The sequence below is a fragment of the Panthera leo genome, chromosome B4, assembly GCF_018350215.1.
Source record: "Panthera leo isolate Ple1 chromosome B4, P.leo_Ple1_pat1.1, whole genome shotgun sequence".
Classification (NCBI taxonomy): domain Eukaryota; kingdom Metazoa; phylum Chordata; class Mammalia; order Carnivora; family Felidae; genus Panthera; species Panthera leo.
In genome coordinates this window covers 61154825-61175932 of record NC_056685.1, presented here as the reverse complement: position 1 = coordinate 61175932, position 21108 = coordinate 61154825, and the positions used below count along the sequence as shown (strand labels likewise).

General features: G+C 33.8%; 1 protein-coding gene across 8 annotated transcripts in view; it reads right to left on the bottom strand.

The window, feature by feature from the left end:
- CCDC91 (coiled-coil domain containing 91) overlaps positions 1-21108 on the bottom strand; it is a 347760-nt gene that overhangs the window by 255778 nt on the left and 70874 nt on the right. For 2 of the 8 annotated variants that reach the window (XM_042946158.1, XM_042946165.1), the window contains exons 2-5: positions 17741-17767; positions 16904-17005; positions 11416-11458; positions 9178-9256 (exon numbers count right to left, since the gene is read on the bottom strand). In XM_042946158.1, coding sequence (XP_042802092.1) covers positions 9178-9256; positions 11416-11445 — 109 coding nt within the window. In that variant the 5' untranslated portion in view covers positions 11446-11458; positions 16904-17005; positions 17741-17767. Of the gene's footprint in view, positions 1-9164; positions 9257-11415; positions 11459-14444; positions 14491-16903; positions 17006-17740; positions 17768-21108 lie in introns of those variants that run through there. The other 6 variants (XM_042946159.1, XM_042946163.1, XM_042946162.1 and 3 more) reach the window with 6 other exon arrangements.

The following is a 21108-nucleotide window of genomic DNA, read 5'->3' as shown; positions in this document are numbered from 1 at the left end:
ACTCTAAGAGCAGTATATATGATTGTGAGATTCTTCCATGTTGTTATATGTAACTGGAGCTCATTAATTTTCCAGGTGTATAGTGTTCTGTTATATAAATATACCCCCAAATATTAAGCCTCTACGTTTGATTGACATTTGGGTTGTTTCTAGTTTGGAGATATTATAAACAAGTTCTAAAATTTTACACATAAAAATAGAATGTGACATCTAAAGAGCATTTCAACCTACCATCCTACCATTAATTTTTCCATGACCATCTAAAGATGTCATTTTCAAAGGACTCAAAATTAACATCACCTTCAACACGGCAAATGTGTATTCATGTGTGACCATATAAATATAAAATTTGACATTAGAGTTAAAAAAAAACAAGTAGGCTAATTGCTTATATTAGTAGTGAACTATGTGTTAATTTTAAATAACCTTCCCATTAAATCACAGAAACAATATAAACTATCACCCATTTTAAAACAGAATACATACAAGAATATTCACTGCATCCCTTTTTCTGAATTTGTATCGAGATCTCTCTCCAGAAACAATCCTGAATATGGGAACACAACTTGCAAGCTTCCAAACACCTCAATAAATGGATACTTCTATAAAACAAGTCTCACTAAAATGTTAAATGAGAAGAGAACGACAAAAACAAAACAATAGGAAAAGTCAAGGGGAAAAAAATATTCATTGCAAGAACATCAGGAAACTGAGAGGAAAATAACTAGTTACATGAATGCTGGCACACCCAAGCAAAAGAGTGCTGTGCAACTCTTAAAATGAAATAGGAAGATCTGTAAGTACTCCTGTAAAAAGATCTCCAAGTTACTATTGAGAAACAAGCAAGAGGTGTTAGTGTGAATAAACAGTATAATGTCATCTTTGTAAAAAGAAAAGGAAGTGGCATTCATGTTTCTGTTCCCCTGTACAATATCTAGAGGGCTACAAAAGAAAATGTAAAACAAGTTATATCAAGGGAGTGGGACTATAGGACCAGGATAGAAAAGAAACTTTCACTGTAGAATTTTAATTTCATTTCCCATTTCTTTCATGCTTTTATACTACTACATATGTATGTATATGCCTGACTGTCAAAAACAATAAAAAGTGTATTTTCTGAGACCAAAGAAACATAAGTCAGAAAGACAGCTAAACAGAAATTTAAAAACTAGCATAAAAGCACTAAGCAATGATTCCTACTCTTACTGAGCCATTGAGCCAAAAAGGGCTTAAAATTTTTTTTTGGCTGGGTGGCTCAGTCGGTTAAGCGTCCGACTTCAGCTCGGGTCATGAGCTCACGCCCCATGAGTTCGTGCCCTGCATCAGGCTCTGTGCTGACAGCTCAGAGCCTGGAGCCTGCTTTGGATTCTGTGTCTCACTCTCTCTCTGCCCCTCCCCTGCTCATGCTCTGTCTCTCTCTGTTTCAAAAATAACATAAAAACATTAAAAAAAATTTTTTTAATGAAAAAAAATTTTTTTGGCTAATTCAGGATTATGATGATAAAGAGTCAGAGTACTATCTTCACCTTAAAGAAACAAGATTTGCTGCCAAACTTCATTTCTCATTAATACAAGAAAATCCCTACAAAGCTCTATTTTTAAGAATTTTAATGTACTGTGTAATATCCTAAAAATCAAACCACTGTCTTTAAAAAGCAAGTTAATAATTAGAACACATAAAGATTGTTCTATAAAATATTGTAAGATTCAGTTTAAATAGTAGCTGACAATAATTAAAATACATAGAAAAAAAGTTTCTCTTATGTATGATAGTATTTCATATTAATATTTTTGTTCCATGTTTATAACTATTTATAGAGTAAATGTAATTTATTAGATTAGCGCTGTGTCACTAGGACCATGAAGTTAAAACCAGGCACCATGATTCACCTAGTGGAAGCTTCTCATATTACAGAAAAAAATGAAAAAATAAACTTGGAACTCAAAATCTGGAAGAATACTTATGTACCATCTAGTTCTTTGATTTATAGATTAAATAATTGAGTTTCAGAGAAGTTACACAGTTAGTTGAAGGCAAAGCCGGTACTCCTCACTTCACAGTCAGAGTTATTTGACTCTAAACCACACTATAAACCCAATATTCAAGGTCATAACAAATATCACTGATATAGTCCCTACTATATGTATTAATAAAGATAGGAACTTCCAGAAATTACTGAAAGCCTGCATGAAAACTAATATTACATGTATACCAATAACTCATAGCTTCATAGAAACTATCATCTTAGTTATCATTTATAAAAACTGGCTCCAGAATAAGAAAAAAATGAGTTAATAATCTGGGAAGTAAGAAAAACTTAAAGAAAGTAGCAAAAGGAAGGTATCTGGTAATCATCCATTCAAGTAATCTGTATAAAGATACTACAAAATTATTATACTACCATGGAAATCCAGCTTACATCCTGGCAAAAAATGTCTAATTGGATACAAAGTTGAACGGATGGGAAAATTTTAAACATCACCCATACTGCGTATTATAATACAGGTATTTGAATATAAGTCACTTTCAAATTTAACCTAAAATATAGATCAGACCAATGAATTCAGTTAATGTTTACTATGACTATGTACAAACCACAGATTATTCTGAAGAAAAAAAATCACAACAATGTTTTCTCAAACAAAAATGTGTGGACTCAGGTTCTGAGCTCTTATAGATGTGTAACACAGATTCTACTGGAAAAACAGGGTTAGCAAGAAGAGTAATGGGATATTAATAAAATGACCGATTTGTTGTCCTAGGTTTTCCTGGCCAGGAGAATGGAGAATGGAAAAACTGAACCATGAAATCAAAAAGGCATCTGTCTTCCAGGTTTCTCTCTGCCAATGTCTTGAGAAAAATGTTTGAACTTTCCTGTTGGCTTTGTATGCAAATAGCTCCAGATGCAAAGTGAACCACATCTAAGTTATTTGGTTCAACATCTGCTGGTCCAATTCCCATTACTCCTTCTAAAGGGTCGGCTTGTGACAGACAGTTTAGTTTGCCCTCTATATAAGCTGTTTTGAAGGAGCTAATTTGGATTAAAGTATCTATCTAGACCGCTTGTTTTTCCCTTTGATGGTCAATGCATTCTAATGTGGTTCTGTGTAGTGCTACAAGGAACTTAGAAACATATTGGAAAGGACAGTATTCAAGGTTTTGCCTCCCGCCTCGCCTTCTAGACAATTTATATTTCTAAAGTTAAAAGTAAAAAGTGAACAGTCATTTGCCTCTAAAACAGCACCACCCACATTGTACACAATGGCAACATGACAATACTTTCTGACCGAATATTCTTTTCATGAAACCTGTATCAAATATTTGAAGCTAAAGTTATTGATAAAAGCACTTATCAATATTAACAATGCATTTCATGAAACATCAGTCATTTGAGCTGACAATTTCCATATGGGATCACTGAAAATGGAATAAGGTCTACAGCACACAGCATTCAGTGTCTGATACACAGCCGACTTTCAAACATTTGATAAATGAGTGAATTAGTGAACGAATGAACAAACAAAAAAACTAAATAATTAATTTAAATAAATCCCATGGATTCTGAAACTTTGGATCTGCTGCAATTGGAAAGCAATCAGAAAACATACTGAACCCAAACTAAGACTAACAGTCTAATGTTCTTAGAACTTGTAAGGTCAAGTAAAAAGAAAGTCCTTCCTTCAGAAAGGTATGGGTAGAGAGGACAAATTGCATTGAAAGGTAAAAATGAGGAAAAGAGAAGAAATTAGAATATCCATGTATATATGTATGTCCATATTCTATAGAGCACTACTGGAGCACCTGGGTGGCTCAGTCGGTTAAATGTCTGACTTCAGCTCAGGTCATGATCTCATAGTTCATGAGTTTGAGCCCTGCGCAGGGCTCTGTGCTGACAGTGTAGAGCCTGGAGCCTGCTTCAGATTCTGCGTCTCCCTCTCTCTCTGCCCCTCCCTCACTGGGCTGTCTCTCTCTCCCCCTCTCTCTCTCCCTCTCAAAAATAAATAAACATTAAGAAAACAAATTTCTAAAAAAAAGTAGAGCACTACCAGTCTTATACAAATTTGTAAAAGATGCTTGAAGATGATTTCAAAAAACAAGATTTCCTTGCCTTAGAAAAACTCTTATTCTACAAAATACAGTTCTATGAGTTTATAACTCAAAAACTTTCTGATCTTATATACTATGCAGAATCTGGAATGATTTTCCTTTGGAAAAATGTTTAGAAACATAAGTAAGAAAAAAAGAAAACTGGATACTATTATTACGTCTAGACCCTCATATTTGTTAACTAAAATTTAGTCTAACTTCTATTGTTCTCGACTGTTACCTGCTAACACACAGTAAGACCAGACAAGAAATCAGGGGAAAAAAACAAAAACAAAAAAACAGCAAAATAGCGATTCTCTTTTTCTGCAAATCTGTGACTACTCTTGTTAATCATTATTTCCAGGTCACTTGTCTGTATTAGGAATGACCATGAAAGTTCACTGAACCGTAGAGTATACCTTCTTTGCCATATTTGAGTAATTATCTAAGATTTCCAAGATTACTGTATTTTTTAAGGCAAGTTTAGGTTTGCTTCCTCTACCCTGTGGTTGAAAGACTACTTAATTACCTCCAAAGAAGTAAAAACACTTAAAAAGAGTTACTTGTTGTATCACTATATTGTATACCTGAAACTAATACAATACCATATGTTAATTAACTGGAATTAAAATAAAAACTTTTTTGAAAAGAGTTACTTTTGAAAGCAAATGTGTTCTACTACTAATCATCAAGAAATAATTACTGAGCATTGTTTACTATCAAGGTAAAATACTATACTAAGTATTTAGAATTCATAAAGGTTTAAATAGTCTCTACCTACCAAAGTTTAGTCTAAAGTAGACATGTAAAGGTAGCAGTCATAATGATAATACATTGTTTCATATAAATTAGTACACCCATATTCATAGCAGCATTATTTACAGTCAAAGAAAGCAACCCAAGTGTCCATCAATGTATTAATAGATAAACAAAATGTGGTCTGTACACATAGTGGAATATTAGGCTTAAAAAGGAAGGAAATTCTAACACACGCTACAACATGGATGAACCCTGTGAACATTATGCTAAGTAAAATAAGCCAGTCACAAAAAGACAAATACACTATGATTCTATTTACATGAGTTACCTAGAGTTGACAGAAAGTAGAATGGTAGCTGCCAGGGGTTTGGGGGAGGGGCAAATGGGTGGTTTTGTTTAAGGGCTTTAGGTAAGTTTCAGTTTTACAAGATGAAAATGTTCTAGAGATTGGCTGCACACCAATGTGAACATACTTAATGATACTAAACTATACACTTAAAAACAGTTACATGGTAAATTTTGTGTCATTTTACCACAATTAAAAAAAAATACCACTGGCATGACCTAAGTCCCAAGCAAGTGGTGCAGAAAAAAACTGATATAATAGCTCAGAAGAAAGAAGAGTTATGAAATATAGATTCAGTAAAAGCTCTATGCCTTATTTTGAAAGAAAAGTGAGACTCAAGTAAGCAGATAGGAGATGAGGGAAGGTAGGAAAATGAGAGCAATGGCAAAGTGATAATAGACATCATCCAGAAACAAAATGCAGATCAAAGTTTGGCTACAGGCTTCAAAAAGAATAACCATGGAAGATAAAGCTAGAAGGAAAGGCCATGAAATAGAGAGGAAAATGCTTGATAAAGGCAACTGTTTTCATTGAGTATCTTTCACTAAAATAAAGTAATAATTATCACCCTTGTACTGACAGTAAAGGCAGAAAGAAAAGGAGATTGATAACCTCATATTCACTTGTCTCTTACTTACATTCTGCAACTCCCATGATGATGGAAGTGTGGAGACACGTTTTACAGGTTAAATGCCATATATGGTTAAATGCCATGAGATACAGGCTTACAGGAAACAGTTTGTATACAAAATTAACATGTGAATTTCCTTTATTCTCAATGGCAACTTTTTATTATCATCATCAGCTCTGCACAGAAACTAGCATTTTAAAAAGTCCCACTGGGTAAATGATCCTAATAGTACAGTGAGATGCATGTTTTGAGGTACCTCGATTCATTAACAGTATTGTAAGCTATAAACAGACACTGTTTACATGATAAATTAATTATCCCAGTTGCTATTATGAAATCATCCTCCAACTAACTGCCAGCCCTGAAGCAAGATAACCATTAGTCACACTAAGCCTACTACATTCTTTGCTTAAAATCTTTTATCCTAATCTCAAAAAGGAAAATTTCTATTCTCCCCCAAGTACTTTAAAAACTTAAACCAAATGTTTCTGAGTAATCTTCTTGGATTTTAGGATGTGGTAAAACTTGGTTAATATTCATCTCTTTTAAAAAGATCTTTCATATAGATTACAGACTGCGAGGATGTAGGTAGAAAACCAGACAAAAGGAGAATATTAGTCTTTTCTAAAACTGAAAAGAATCTACTTTAGATCTCTTAAAGCTTCCTATTTCTCTGGACTTTGGTGTGGAAATGATTAAATTGTTATACTAATTAGGTTGTTCAGATCACTCTTGTCTAAACAACTTTGGTTACCTGAATCAGAGGCAAACAATACAATACCAGCAAGCAGAGGAAGAGAAACCATCTTCAACAAAAGAGAAAGATTATTTTGGCTGAGCAAACATCTGCCATGTCTTAACTTCAGCTTGTGGCCAGGTTTCTTTACCTCCACTTCTGCAAGTCACCAAGGAAATTCCAAAAGACTTCAGATCTGACTTTTTAAGGGAGTAAGGGAGAAACTGTGTGTGTGTGTGTGTGTGTACGCATGTGCACACTAAAGGAATTGTTCTTTAATTCTAATTAGGCTTTGAGGACTTGACCTACAGATATATAGATACATAGATGGGACATATAACATTCACTCTTGGAGAACAGGAATTAGATAATCTGCCCACAATATACAATTCTTTATTATACTGCCACAATAATTATAGCAAAATGGATTCTGTTCTTGCTTTCACACATAGTAAAGAAGTACAATTTGTCTTCAACTTGTAATCTACTGAAACCATTTCTTTAAAAGCCGCCTCTGACTGTGAGGTTTTTCTCAGTCTCCAATCTCAGTGACCTCGCTACATACAGCCTTTGATACCAGTGAGCATCCCTTCTTTGAAATGTTCTACTCCTGATGCCTAGCCCATACTCTCCTTCTCTCTCGACCTTCTGTCTTTTTCTTCCTCCTGTTCCCCAACTAAGGACATCTAAATTTCTCTACTTAACCCTATTCTCTTTACATACTGTTTCCTCCAGTTATCACCTACAACTGCAACTATCATATCCATGAAGAAACTCCCAAACCAAGAACTCCAGCCCTAACCTCTCTCCTGAACTCTAGGTACCTTAAATACACGTCTAGGACAAATTCATTAGGCTTCAAACCGTCCCAAATTAACTTTTTAATAAAAGTCTCTATTTCTGTTCAAGGAAATACCATTCCTTCAGAACCAAGACTTAAAATCTCAAATATCAATTTTGACTCCTCCTTCTCCCTCACATCCAGTCACCCAGACAGCCCTGATGATGGTTTTTTTTTTCCACAAAAGAGTTATTGAAAAAGAATGGAAATATAATCTGAAAGACTAGATTTCATTCCTAAACATATATATCTGTATCAAACTCCAAAATTTTATAAACCATCATTTTGTACAAGAGGTATACTGAAGCTGGCCTATCTACCTTACAATAAGCAAAAAAGTGACAACACACTGAAAATCCTAAACTGTTATATAAATATCATTATTCCAATTCTTCCTATTGATTTCCACTGTCACCCTAGTCATCATTCATTCAGCTATTCATTCATGTTTTTCTTTAATTATTCTTTCTATGAATATTTATTTAGGGCCAGCTATAAGCTTGGCACTGTGTTCGACATTTAAGACACAACAACAGGACAAACAGACATAGCACCTAACGTCACAAAACTTACAACCTAAAATGCAAGTAAAAAATAGGTGTATATAGGTGTGGGAAGGTTCTCTGGGAAGGCCTCCCAGAAAAAAGAGATTATTAAAGCAGAAGACAACACATAAAAAACAGAGGAGTCAGTATAGTAAGGGAGCAGGAGAGTGTGGCAATGGGGAACAACGTGAGAAATTCCAGGCAAAGGAAACAACAAACATAAAGCCCTCAAACAAGAATGAGCATCCTAACTATGTCATCCTTTCCCATGTTTACACCTTTGTTTCATTTATTCTTCTCTCTTCAAAATCTTTCCCCATTCTCCCCTCTCTGCCTATTGAAATCATAAATATCCTTCAAAGCCCAGATCAATAATATATACTGACCTTCTAGGACAGTACTTGACTCATATGAGGCCTAAAATAAACATTTGCTAAATGAATGGATGACGAAATCATCATTCTTCCCAAATCACAAATCTGCTTCATATTACAAGTATGTATGTGCCTATCTTCTCTTGAAGTAAAGGACACATTTCCCTAGTACTTAATGCATAATAAGCACTAGAAAAATATTTTAGGATGAATAACTCTAATAATCTAAGACTAAACAGAGCTGTTAAAGAAGGATCCTTTTATCTTCTACCTCCAATTTTACAATGATTTGGCAGAGCAAAAAGTCTAGAAAATTCAAAATATTATTTATACATGAATTATATTAATACTGAACATTAGGTCTTCCATAAAATATCTCTAAATACTAGAATTTATTTTTGCATTTGATTTCTTGGATGGCTAAATTTTTGTTTTTAATACTTATGAATGACCTTCCTAAAAAAAAAAAACAAAAACAGATGTAAAATTATTTTAGAATATTTTTAGAATATAAGAATGAGGAGTCTTTTTAATTAATTAACCAGGCAGTCTAAAAATATTATTTGGTACCTCATTTTCCTAAAACTAAGATGAGTTAGGAAGTGTAAATTATACTTTAATTTCATTTAATGTTCATGATATCATTTTTGGAATCATGCCTCAAGCCACACTGCAGAATTTGTTATGCAATTTATAATCTGTTAAGAGAAAAACCTAAATTAAATCTGGGTCATTCCATTTTTCAGATCAAAGAAGGCTAAGTGCAAAGTAAAAAGGCTTTCAAAGAAAAGGCAAAAATGTTAAATTAAAAAAAAAAAAGAAAAAAAAAGAAAAACCTCTCTTACTGCATAGTAGTACCTGTAGGAAAAGCAGCCCAAGGAATAGCAGGAGACGTAGTTTGGGTTTCACCATTTCCACCATCAAAAATCTCTGCAGCCTAGGAAAAAAAGGCAAATTTATTTTAAAATATCTAAAAAGTAGAAATGCTAATTGCAATCAAGCCTTCCAAATTCTACAAGCATATTCTCTGTGATATACCCTCCAAATTACTCAACTGCTTTTCAGTCTTCATTGCTACCACCGCAACCACTACTCACCACCCCCAGTACTCAGGCTGCATTATTTTTAAGTAAAAACCTTCCTTCCTTATTAAAATATATCTCGTGCCAATGAAATTTTTATTTTGTATATACTTGATCACATTTTCACTTGTGAGCTTTATACCTAAGAACTCTAAACTAACTCACCGCAAATTTGCTCGTGTATGTAAGAAAAAATATATTTTACTTTAAAAGTATCAACACCAAATCTTTTTCATTAATTAGCACAAAAGCTAATCGAGATCAATCTAAAGAAATAGGATTCATCTATATTCTTGAATAATCTACCAGGTGGATTTACTGGCAATCAACTCTAATACAGAATTCCTAAAGCTGGTGTTTTAAATTAACAAGCCTTCCTACTAAACAGTTTTAAAAGTAAAGGACAGTCAATTACTGAATGCTGAGTTTGTGGGTAAGAGTGAAGAGTTTTCTCTCCCTTAAGTGTCCAGGTCACAGCAAAATTATTACTGAGAAAAGGAGCCAGAATTTCAATTTGGATTCCGCATTGAGTTGTCAGCCAAAAAGCAGTCAATTGAGACAATCTGCCATGGAAGCTAAGTGACGTAAAATATAGTAATTATTATCTATAAACTATGAAAAATGAACATGGTTTATATGACCAAGGATAGAGACCTTACATATTTCTACAATTGGATGCAAAAAGAAAGAAACCTAATAACCAATTAAATTAGAATAATTGGTTAACATTGTAAATATTTAATACTGAAAAGAATAGATCCACTGACTCTAACAATGAAATATAATTTTACTCTGAGGTAAACTACCCACTTTATTTTTCTCTGATATATAAATCAAGCATGGTTTAAACAAAGGAGACCAAACTAAGTTTTAACCTTCAAATAACTGACAACTCCTAAACAATAAACTAAGATGATATCTGAAACATATATTATCCTCAAAATGAAAGGAATTTTAACAAAATTTTAAATGTTACATTTCAGTAAAAGATTAAATCACCCAAAAACACCCAAAATATTAAAGAAAATGGAAAAAAAAACATACAAATGTGCTAAACAAACACCAGTTTTAGATGAAATAAAACAGGTATTCTCATATTCCAAATATCTCCATTTTGACAGATAAAAAGATCAACGGACGAGAAAAGGACCCTAATCTAAAAAAACTCACACCATTCTTTCATGGTTTTCAGAATACTGAGTATATACTTAATATCTTGTTTCTATTAATGTCTTTAATTAAACTCCCTATTTTTAAAAAACAATCCCCTTTTTACCAAATTCCAAAGTAGGTGAAAATCTTACTAAAAAAAGGAAAAAAAAAATCACAGAGCTCACTTAGTAGTTCCAAGACTTGAGCTCAGGCATCCTGACTCCTAATCCAGAGATTTTCCTGCAAGACTATACTGGCTCCATAAAAATAACTGGGTTACAAAATATTTCAATAAAATGAACACACACTGAAAAGGATTACGGAAAAGACAGTGCTTCTTCAGCTAACAATTTCCACTTACAAAGCATCCAACTCAAACCTGAGAGAATAATCTAACAACACAAACATACTAATTAGCTCTATAAGCCACCAAAAGGCTACGTATTTAATATACTAAATCAACTCATTACAGGTGTAAACATGAAAATATGTGACAGATCTGCAATACTCATCCCTCATCTCACAAGTATTTCCTAATAGACATGTATCCCAGCAAAATCATCAGCTGACAGTTTTTACAACTTCTTTAATGCTTCCACTAGTAGCACTTAATTGCTTCAATTCAAACCATTCTGATGGGCATGGCCAGATGTTCAATAATAATAAGTCATTTTTATCTTTCAAAAGGGATATATTTTAATTCTCCTTGATTTCATTTTTTTATTCCAGTTTTACATTAAAGATGATCAAGAAATAATCCTGAGTACCAATGACAGATAATACATTTTCAAAATAGTATACTCCATTATAATCCCACAAAGTTAAAGCAATTACATAAGCAAAATAAGGTAATTGCACATACCTCAAAACCACCAAAATCATCATCATCCATTCTTCAAGTACACCTGAAAAATATCAGAAGACATTGAAACAAGCCCACACACACAGTTATTTACGTCAAAATATTTTTCTTACTTAAATGTATATACATTTTGACTTGCAAACTAAAACTATTTCATTTGGGTTTTAAGAAACTACTTTTTAAAAACTATATGGGTATGCATTTTTTAATGCAAAAAGACTGGGGGGTTTTTGGCAAAATTAGCCATTCAGGCAAAATTAGCAATTGCTGTGACTTTTTCAGCAACCATGTATTTTGCCATTTGTGTTGAGACGCCAGGAGTGGAAAAATATTCTTTTACATTTTAATTTGCTTTTCCCAAATTGGCGCTAGGGCTCAATTCAATAATGCTTCCTGCTTTTTGCATCTATTCCTCAGTTGTCTGGCAACATCAGCACAAACTCCAGCTAAGAACAGGACTGTGGTGAATTTTTGGAAATCTGTCCCCTACCACAAAGGTTCTTCCCTCGGTTTCATGGCCGAGGTTGATTTAGATTTTCAAAATTGATCAGCATTTTTGAGCTGTGGCCACAACTTCTGGAGCATTTTGATATGTGTATTTTTAGCTGAAACTACTTTGCACTTTTGGAAAAATGTGGAGCAAGTTACTAGGCTGATCAAGATAAATCAAGTCATGTATTCACGAGAGACTAGCGAAGAGAAAAACACAAGTGAATATCCTGAATTCCTCTCTTCTTTACACTTAAACTATGTTAAGACAGACAAGCAGTTAAGAGAATACATGCTTTATATTGTCCTAAATGTGTGTCATAAAAACGGAAGGAAAAAAACATGAGTACCTGGGCTTTTAGAAGAATAAAAAGAAAAAGCTTTTATCTAACAAACCACTAAAAAAACAAGAAGCCCTGAAAAGTAAAACAAGCAATAGATGGTATACATTTAAATGAAAAATAAGTTTATAATAAATTGTAATTCAGTGGCCCAAGTACTACTCTAGTCAATAACTGGTTTCCTTTCTTATCTTTCAAAAGTGAACTATCCAAATTATTAATTATAGTTTCCTAGACTCACTAATACAAGATGAACCTGATTATAGGAAAACAACCTTCTCCAACTTCTAAAAAAAACCAGCAAAACAAATTAAACCATGTTAAGCAATAATTCTAAAGGGATTTTCTAAGGCACTTTGCTTTAAGTGATGAAGCAGTAGTCATCTATAGTCATGTCTTGCCTTGTCAATGAAATTAATATTAATGCCTTCAAAAATAAATTCAAAAACTAGTCAGAGAAAAATACACAGTAAAACACAATCTCAAGGATTGTTTTAATAGACAAAGAAAACTTATATGCATAGAAACACAGTAGGTAATGACACTAAAAGGAATATATGTAGACAGAAGTACATTATAAAAAGGAAAGACATTAAATTAATCAAAATGAGATATCACTGTTGTCACCATTACCTACAATTTAGTAGTTTGATGAAAATTTTTTAAAGATGTATTTCTCAAAAAAATCAGAGCTAACCAAGTCATCCACATACAACACTTAAAAAATACAAACCAGACTTTCAGAAACTTTTGATGGTGGTTAGTTTAAAATGGAATTCACATTAATTCTGTGTCTCAAGCAAATAGAAATCTGTATGTGATTACATTTTTTATGAAGAAATTATGAAATAAGAGTGATATGGATACTGAGAATTAACCAAGTCTAACTATAAACACTAACTTTGTGTTTTCCACATGTATCCCACGAATCTCAGTAGACAATTAAAAAATATTTTTAGCATCTACCACACTATATCCAAATAATATGGTTTCAAAAAAATAGAATTTCTAGAGTAATGTTTCTATGTGTTTTGTAAATCACATCCCAATAAATTATTTGTAAGATACCAGAAAACTTGCAAACAAAAACAAATAGCCATATTTAACAATCATTTCAGCTTGTTTGCATGTGGTAATGAACCAAACACCATCAGTTTTTTAAGTACTGATTTAACTCTACAAAAGAATGTATTAACAACCATTGATGTTTTCCATACCCCAACAACCTCTACATATTAAAATGCAGATGGTAGTCTTCTACTTTATTTTCAAAGAAATGAAATATTAACACATTTTAAAAGATACATGCGTTTTGGGGCATCTGGGTGGCTCAGTCCATTAAGTATCCACGATTCTTAACTTTGGCTCAGGTCCTAATCTCATGATTTGTGAGATAGACATGGAGCCCTGCTTTGGGTACCACGCTGACAGTGCAGAACCTACTTGGGACTCTCTCTCTTCCTCTCTCTCTCTGCCCCTCTCTGGCTCTCTTTCTCTCTCTCAAAATAGATAAACTTAAAAAAAAAAAAAAGAATAAATGTGCCTTGAGTTTCTTAAAATACAATAATTAGAGAAATATTATTTTAAAGCATTAACATTTCTCCAAATAATTTACTTTCAAATCCTACAATAGTTGCTGTTTCTTTCTAAGCCTTACAAAGAGCAGGAGGAAGTAATATTAACAGCACTGATTTGTAAAAATCAATTTTACTAAATACAAAACACAAAAATTAGTTTTTAAAAAGAAATATTACAAGTGTGGTCTTCTTTACAGATTTAGCTACTCCATCACATTTAAAACAGTATTTTATCTAAAACGCATTTATCCTTTTTTAAAATATTTCTAGCATTTAACATTATATCCCATTAAATTACAACTATAATACAGCAACACCAAATATACCTGTCACGTAAGTTATAGAGTCATGAGCCTGACCAAAAAATTGGCAGATCATTAGTTCATCTTTTGGTGTCACGGCAGGAGATAAGATGCATACTTTATTATGATTAGGTATCTACATTGAAAGATATCACAGTATCTAGTTTAACAATTCTCAGACTTCTTTATATCTGAATTTGATCTCTTCTGTTGTGCTAGTATATAAATTCCCTCCTTTATTATTCTCAGTATTTAATATATTGCTGATATTTTACAAGGAAAACATATATACAACACTTAATGTAACAAATTTTTATTACGTGACTCTGTAGAACTGAGCAGTCAAGATCCTCAAGGTGTTACAGTCTAGGAAGAGTGGGGTGGGGGGAAGAGTGTAAAAAAACATGCAAATTTTAATAACATGAGCTATAAAAGAGCCTTAAGAAAGAAGAAAAAGTGTCTAAGGTGGAAGGAAAGATTTACAGATGTGATATATCTAGTAGGAGCATCATAAATGCTTCAGGGGGGGAGATATTTGAGAAATCTATTTCAACAGACCTAACAAAGAATTTTAAATGGCACATTAAGAACGTGCATTTTATTAGCCTTTTCCTAAAAGATAGCAAAGATTTGCTTTGATTGTTTGCTTCTGCATAAACACACGGTCAAAGAGAATGTGAAATGAGAATACTGCAAAAAATTCTGAAAGCAAATACAAGAAAGATGAATCTAAAACTACTAGTGCGGAAAATAAGGATCAATCACATTTACATCAAAGAATCCACAAAAGGCTTAGGAATGCATGTCAATGAAAGTTGTGTAAAGGTAAAACTCAAAATAAAAGTGGCAGATATATCCCAAGATCCCCTTCTACAATCTGCACAACAGGAAAACTTATAGTTCTTCATCACAGCAGAAGACTGGGTTTATTCCCTGGACAGGGCAAAGCCAAGGGTCTCTGGATTAGAGGACACAGAGACAGCTGGACTAAGTCAAAGTTGTATTCAATACTGAGACCCATTCTCCCAGTCCTCTTTCATCACTTGGCAACCAAACTGCCAGCAGCTAGGTTTCAATCTCTAGTCATCAGAGTAGAAGATTCTTCTCTGGTGAATCTAATCAACTCATGAAAAGGACGTCATCAGAGGCACCACCAAAAAAAAAAAAAGTTCACTCAGCTATCACTACTTTGACAAATCCTATCCATATGCAGAAAATTTCCAATTTGCTCCTGATTTCAGTAAAATAATGAATAGTATAAAGGCTAAAAGAAAAGATTATCAAGTCAGGTTGCCTTGATTCAAATTCTAGTTCTGCTACTTAAATGTGTTACACTGGGCAAGTTATTTAAACACTGTGTACCTCAGTTTCCTCATCTGTCAGAGATACTACTAGTACTACTACTACTACTACTAATAATAATGGTAACTAGCTCTTAAAGTCATTATAAGGATTAAATAAAAAAATAGATGAAGCCCTTACAACAGTCTCTGACACATTCTAAGTATTATATAAGTGTTTGTTACTTTATTAGTAGTGTTTCACTCTTACATATGAGCAGATGGCCAAGGACAATAAAAGATACGAAGAAAGTATCTAATATAAAAAATAAGAGACCAAACCAAAGAGAAAGAAACAGAGACTACACAAGAAAATTTTCAAAAAATAAAACCATAACTAGTACTTTCAGAGAATTAACAACAGAAGATAGTGCATCCATGGAATAAGAACAGGAAGCCTTCATTTGGGGGAAGAGGGGGAAGAAATGAGAGAGGGATGTGCACCCAGACTAAGGTCTTGAAAATAAAAATGATTACAGAAATGAAAATTGCAGGGTGGAAACTAAAGCTGAGGAAATTCCTATTAAAAGAGGAGTATAAAAGAAAAAGAAATGAAAAGTCAGAGTAAAAACATAAGAAAATTAAAAGATCCAGTCCAGAATATGCAATATCTAATTATCAGGAATTCTAGAAAGACAAAGTAGAGAAAACAAAAGGAAAGAAATCATCAACAAAATAATTCAAGAAAATTTTCTAGAGGCACCTGGGTGGCTCAGTCCGTTAGTGTCTAACTCTTAATTTCAGCTCAGGTCATAATCCCAGGGTCATGGGATCGAGCCCCACATAAGGCTCTGTGCTGAGCATGGAGCCTGCTTAAGATTCTCTCTCTCCCTCTGCCCTTCTCCCCTGTTCATGCTATCTCTCAAAAAAAAGAAAGAAAGAAAGAAAGAAAGAAAGAAAGAAAGAAAGAAAGAAAGAAAGAAAAAGAGAATTTTCTAAAACTAAAGGATACGATATCCAGATTTAATAGTTCCTCAAGTATCCAAGAAAATAGAAGAACAAACCCACACTAAGGCACAGTAGAGACAAGGAAAAGATCCTACAGGCTCCCAGAGAGATAAAATAGGTTTCGTACGAAGAATAAAGAATACAATCACATTAGAGTCTTCACAACAGCATCGCTGGAAGGTGAAAGGCAAGGGAACAATGCTTTTAAAATTATGAGGGAAAATGATTAGCAGATAGAATTCTAAAATCAGCCAAACCAACAAATAACTAATGTGTGGGAAGACTAAAGTCATATTCATACTTCAAAGTGTCAAAATTTTTATTTCCCATTCTATAGAGTAAACCAAGGGAATAAGACACAAGGAAGAAATGGGGTTAGAAAAGAAAATAGGTGATATAACCAAAGTGAAAACCAAAGGAAATTCTCCCAGAATAGTGGTAAAGTGAGTTCCCAAGCTATATCTATACCACAAGAACAGAGAGCAACCCACCTAAATTAAAGCAGATCAGAAAGCTCCTGGGAGGACTCAAGCAAATCCAATTAATAGACTCTCTCATGTGTTTTACCATATCATGAGAGTAATGTTAAACAACTGTGGGAGAATTAAGAGTTGAATTAGTGATTAAAACATTAACCAAATTAAAAAAAGAAAAAATAATACGTTGGACAGGAAAAGTAAACATTATAACAGTACTATATTTTTTAGCCATGAATACTATTCACATGGCAATAATAAACAATGAATAACTAACGGCACCAAAATTATACTAAAACCATATCGGAAAGCTAAGAGAAAGAAGAAGCATGTGGTATGAAGTGTAGAGAGGGTGATGAAAGACAGCTAAAGCTTCATCTTCCATATTGGAAAGTTGCTGGGTATGAAACTGAAAAATGAAGAAGTAGCAATAATAAACATGTTTAGGGATATACTGGTAAACACTAAAATTATCAACCATATGTACTAAACATCTTGCTTCTAGAAAACAAGAAAAGGAGAGGCTAGAAAAGAAGAGCAGGCATAGGAGATGGTTATGTTTCATAACAAGTATTTTACAACTTTAAACTGTGGGCACATATAACTGATTTCTTTAACAACAGTATTAGAAGACAGCATGGCACAATGACCAACCATCTATTATTTCTATCAAAATAATTGGAAAAATAAAATTCAGGGAAATTTACTTTTAACAAAACTATAAACAAAGGCATAAATGCTTTAAATTAGTATTTAACCAGTGAAAAAATTAAAATTTTTCATGTAGTCTCCTTAATAACATTTATTCATTAACATTTATTGTAAGTGTTTATACAAAATGGAAAAGCGTACCTCAAACACCAGAGCTGGAAAAAAAGTCTAAGAAAAAAAAAAAAAAAACCTTAGGTGAGTGACTCAAAAAGTACAATCTCTGGAGATCATCCAAATGATTCAATCATCCCAAAGTGTCCTACTAGTTGACACTGTCCACTTAGCACTTCAATCTCTAGCCCATCTGAAAAACTACTGGCTAACCAACATCCTCACAGTCACAGTATTTTTCCATTTGATCCTTTTACATGCCATATTTCCTAGAAGCAATAGACAAGTGATTTTTTTTTTTTTTTTTTTTTTTTTTTTTTTACTATCCTGGGCAACCAAATTGTTAAGGAGAAAGCAGAACAAAGGAAACACACACACACACACACACACACACACACACACCTCTTAGATAAGGTTAAAAATTAATAGCTACTAAGACTGAACTACCTTAAAGAGTCTAACCATCTAAGATCAGAATTTCAGGCTTATCTGTTCAAGGATATTATTTATTTACCTGATTTTCTGTAAGCTCTTCTGAGGTAGTGTCAGGACAATTTTATCTACTTTTAACTCTCTGGTACCTTCAACTGAGCAGTTCCTAGCACATAGTAGGGTCTCAGAAAATATTTTTGAATCAGTGCTTTTGGAAAAAACCACTAAATGAAAACAAATGAGTTGCTAATAGTTCCCACATGACTTTCCTTCCCCTTTTACTTCTCCAAGAAAAACATGTTGGAACTTGAGTGGTAGAGGATCAAGTTGCTAGCACTAAAACAGCTCTATGCATATTAAGGCATGAGTTTGAAGGCCTACATCTTAAAAGAAATTATGCTGCTACACTCCTCTCTCTTAAGTGTCCAGTTATTATTAGGATTAATAATAACTTTGACACTTCCCGGACGAAGCAGAATTACAAAATAATTGCTATACTATAAATACCGCTGCCAATGGCAAAATATCGTCACAAGTTAAAAAAATAACTGAGATATTCACTACCTGAAAAACATTCTATTCATAAATGATCAGATAGGAAAACATCCCCAAAACAATTAATAGTTCTAGTAACTAAATATTTTCCTTTATATAATTTTCATCTGTACTTAAATTTTTGTCTTTGCCAGCCTTCATTCAAGAAAATTTACATATCCCAGCAGGTAACAAGAAACAAAAATTGCAAAACACTTAGACTCTCCAAATGCTTACCTATTTTCCAACTCTTTGGCTAATTCTTCTATTTTCCAACCTCTTTGGTTAACTCTTCTACCTCCTCTAACTCCTTCAGAGCAATCTTTCCCTCAGCTGATGGATCTATGATCCTGTCTCATTATCTTCTCCTTGAAAGAGTGCATTCACTCTCATGATCTTAATGCTCCACTCAAATTTTCCAAAATTGACCACCTCACTGGGTTCAGTCATATATTTCCAACCAAATAATAAATACTTTTGTATGGCTATTTTACTGTCAACTCAAAATTCTCACTGTATGAATTATACCCCTATCTGGCAAAATCTCGGCCCTCAATGAATATTAGTGGGCAGATATCACCTCTTCTCACATTTTAAAAGAGGACACAGTCCTCTAGATAGAAGGAAACAAGATTTAAGAAATACTACAGTCTCTTTCTCATCTTTACTTCTCTCCAAGAGAAAAATAATCAAAATAAGTGACAGGAGGACATCCATAGGTGTCCTACTGGGTGAGATTAATGTATAGAATTCCCATACACAGTACTGTGCCTACACAGTACAAGCTCTTCGAGTTCCTCACTGGGAACTGTGTGCCCGTTAACATATTATTCCTCCAGTGCAGCTCCCATGAGTGAAGCTCATCAGAGAAAAACTTCATTTCCTTAGCATGAAGACATGTTTTTTAGCTTGTGACTAGATGAGTAATAGGAATTCAGAAGAGAACTTGTGAGAGACCTCATTTCCACCTCTGTCCAAACCACATTTACATTAAACCTTTAATAATAAAAGCACTTTTCTGATTCCTATGACTTGGTTCTACTTCTCAACTGACTCAAATCTGGAGTGGTACAAGGCAACTGATAATGGCTCTCCCCAAGAACCACCACCAATATCCAATTACCTAACTTCTGCCGAGAACTTAAGACAATTCACTGTAATTCACTGGATTCACAGTGCTGCCTATCCATACCCATTTTTTTCTCTCTTTAAGCCACTTCTAATTCTCCAGAAACTATGTCAAAGATTCTCAATACTCCTCAAACTTCCAACCTTTTCATTCCTTTCTGTATTCAAAACACATGACCAATCCTCCTGCTAAAACAGAAGCCATTTTTAGAGAAGTTCCTTAACTACTTTCTACCAAAACTATAGTTACCAGCATCTGTACCAAGCTATCCCACTTTCTTCTGCTCACACTGAAGGAGGAATCCCTCTATGTTCTTAAAGCTAATTCCTCCATCTGTGTTTTCAGAGACTTGGCTCTCTCAATCGTTCTTTCTCTTAAATACTGAACTTCCTCCTCTTATTTGGCTCTTCCCAAAACACTGAAACATGCTCCAGTTCCTACATCTTTAAAAATGAAACAAAACAAAAACAAAAGCAAAACCATCCTCAACTACACATTCTTCTCCAACCACAGACCTCTCCTTTTCACAGCTCAACTTCATAAGTGCTGTATTCTTACAGCCCATGCCTGCAACCAATTACCTCCTTTTCACTAAATGCAAAAAGACACTTTCAATTCCTTGTCTTATTTGAACACTAACAACATTTGACCAGTCTTTCCTTCTCAAAACACTCTCACCCCGTGGTTTACAAGACAACCATACTTCTTTTCCCTCTTTCTTCCTATTTCTCTGGCTGCTTCTTCTCAATCTCTCTTGTAGGTTCTTCTACCTTCCAGTTAGATGATGGTGTTCCTAAATACTCCAACCTACCCCTTCTTTTTTTCTCACTTCAGAAACACTCCCTGGACTCACTTAAAATATAAGCTAAGAAATCTCTAGTTAAGATCCACCTCCTGAGCTCCAGACCCACATAAACAACAGACAATTGAATAGTCACTTTTCTAATTTGGCAGGCACCTCAAATTCAATACAACCAAAACTGAACTCAAGATCTCTCCCATCAAAGTCAATTTACTGTCCCTCCAAAATACCTTCACCCAGTGATTGGTATTACCATCTACAAAACAGCTGGCCAAGATAAAATCCTGCAGTCACCTTTGCCTCCTTTTCTCTCTCACCTCATACATCCAATCAATAACCAAATCCTACGTCCTAAACACCTCTAGAATCCATCTCCTCCACTCAGTATCCAAACCTTTACTCTAGTTAGAGCCCCATTATATTTCATCTGGCTTATACCATCAGCCTTCAAAACAGTTCTGTTTCCAATTTTCTCCTTTCTACTCCATTCTCCACTCTGCT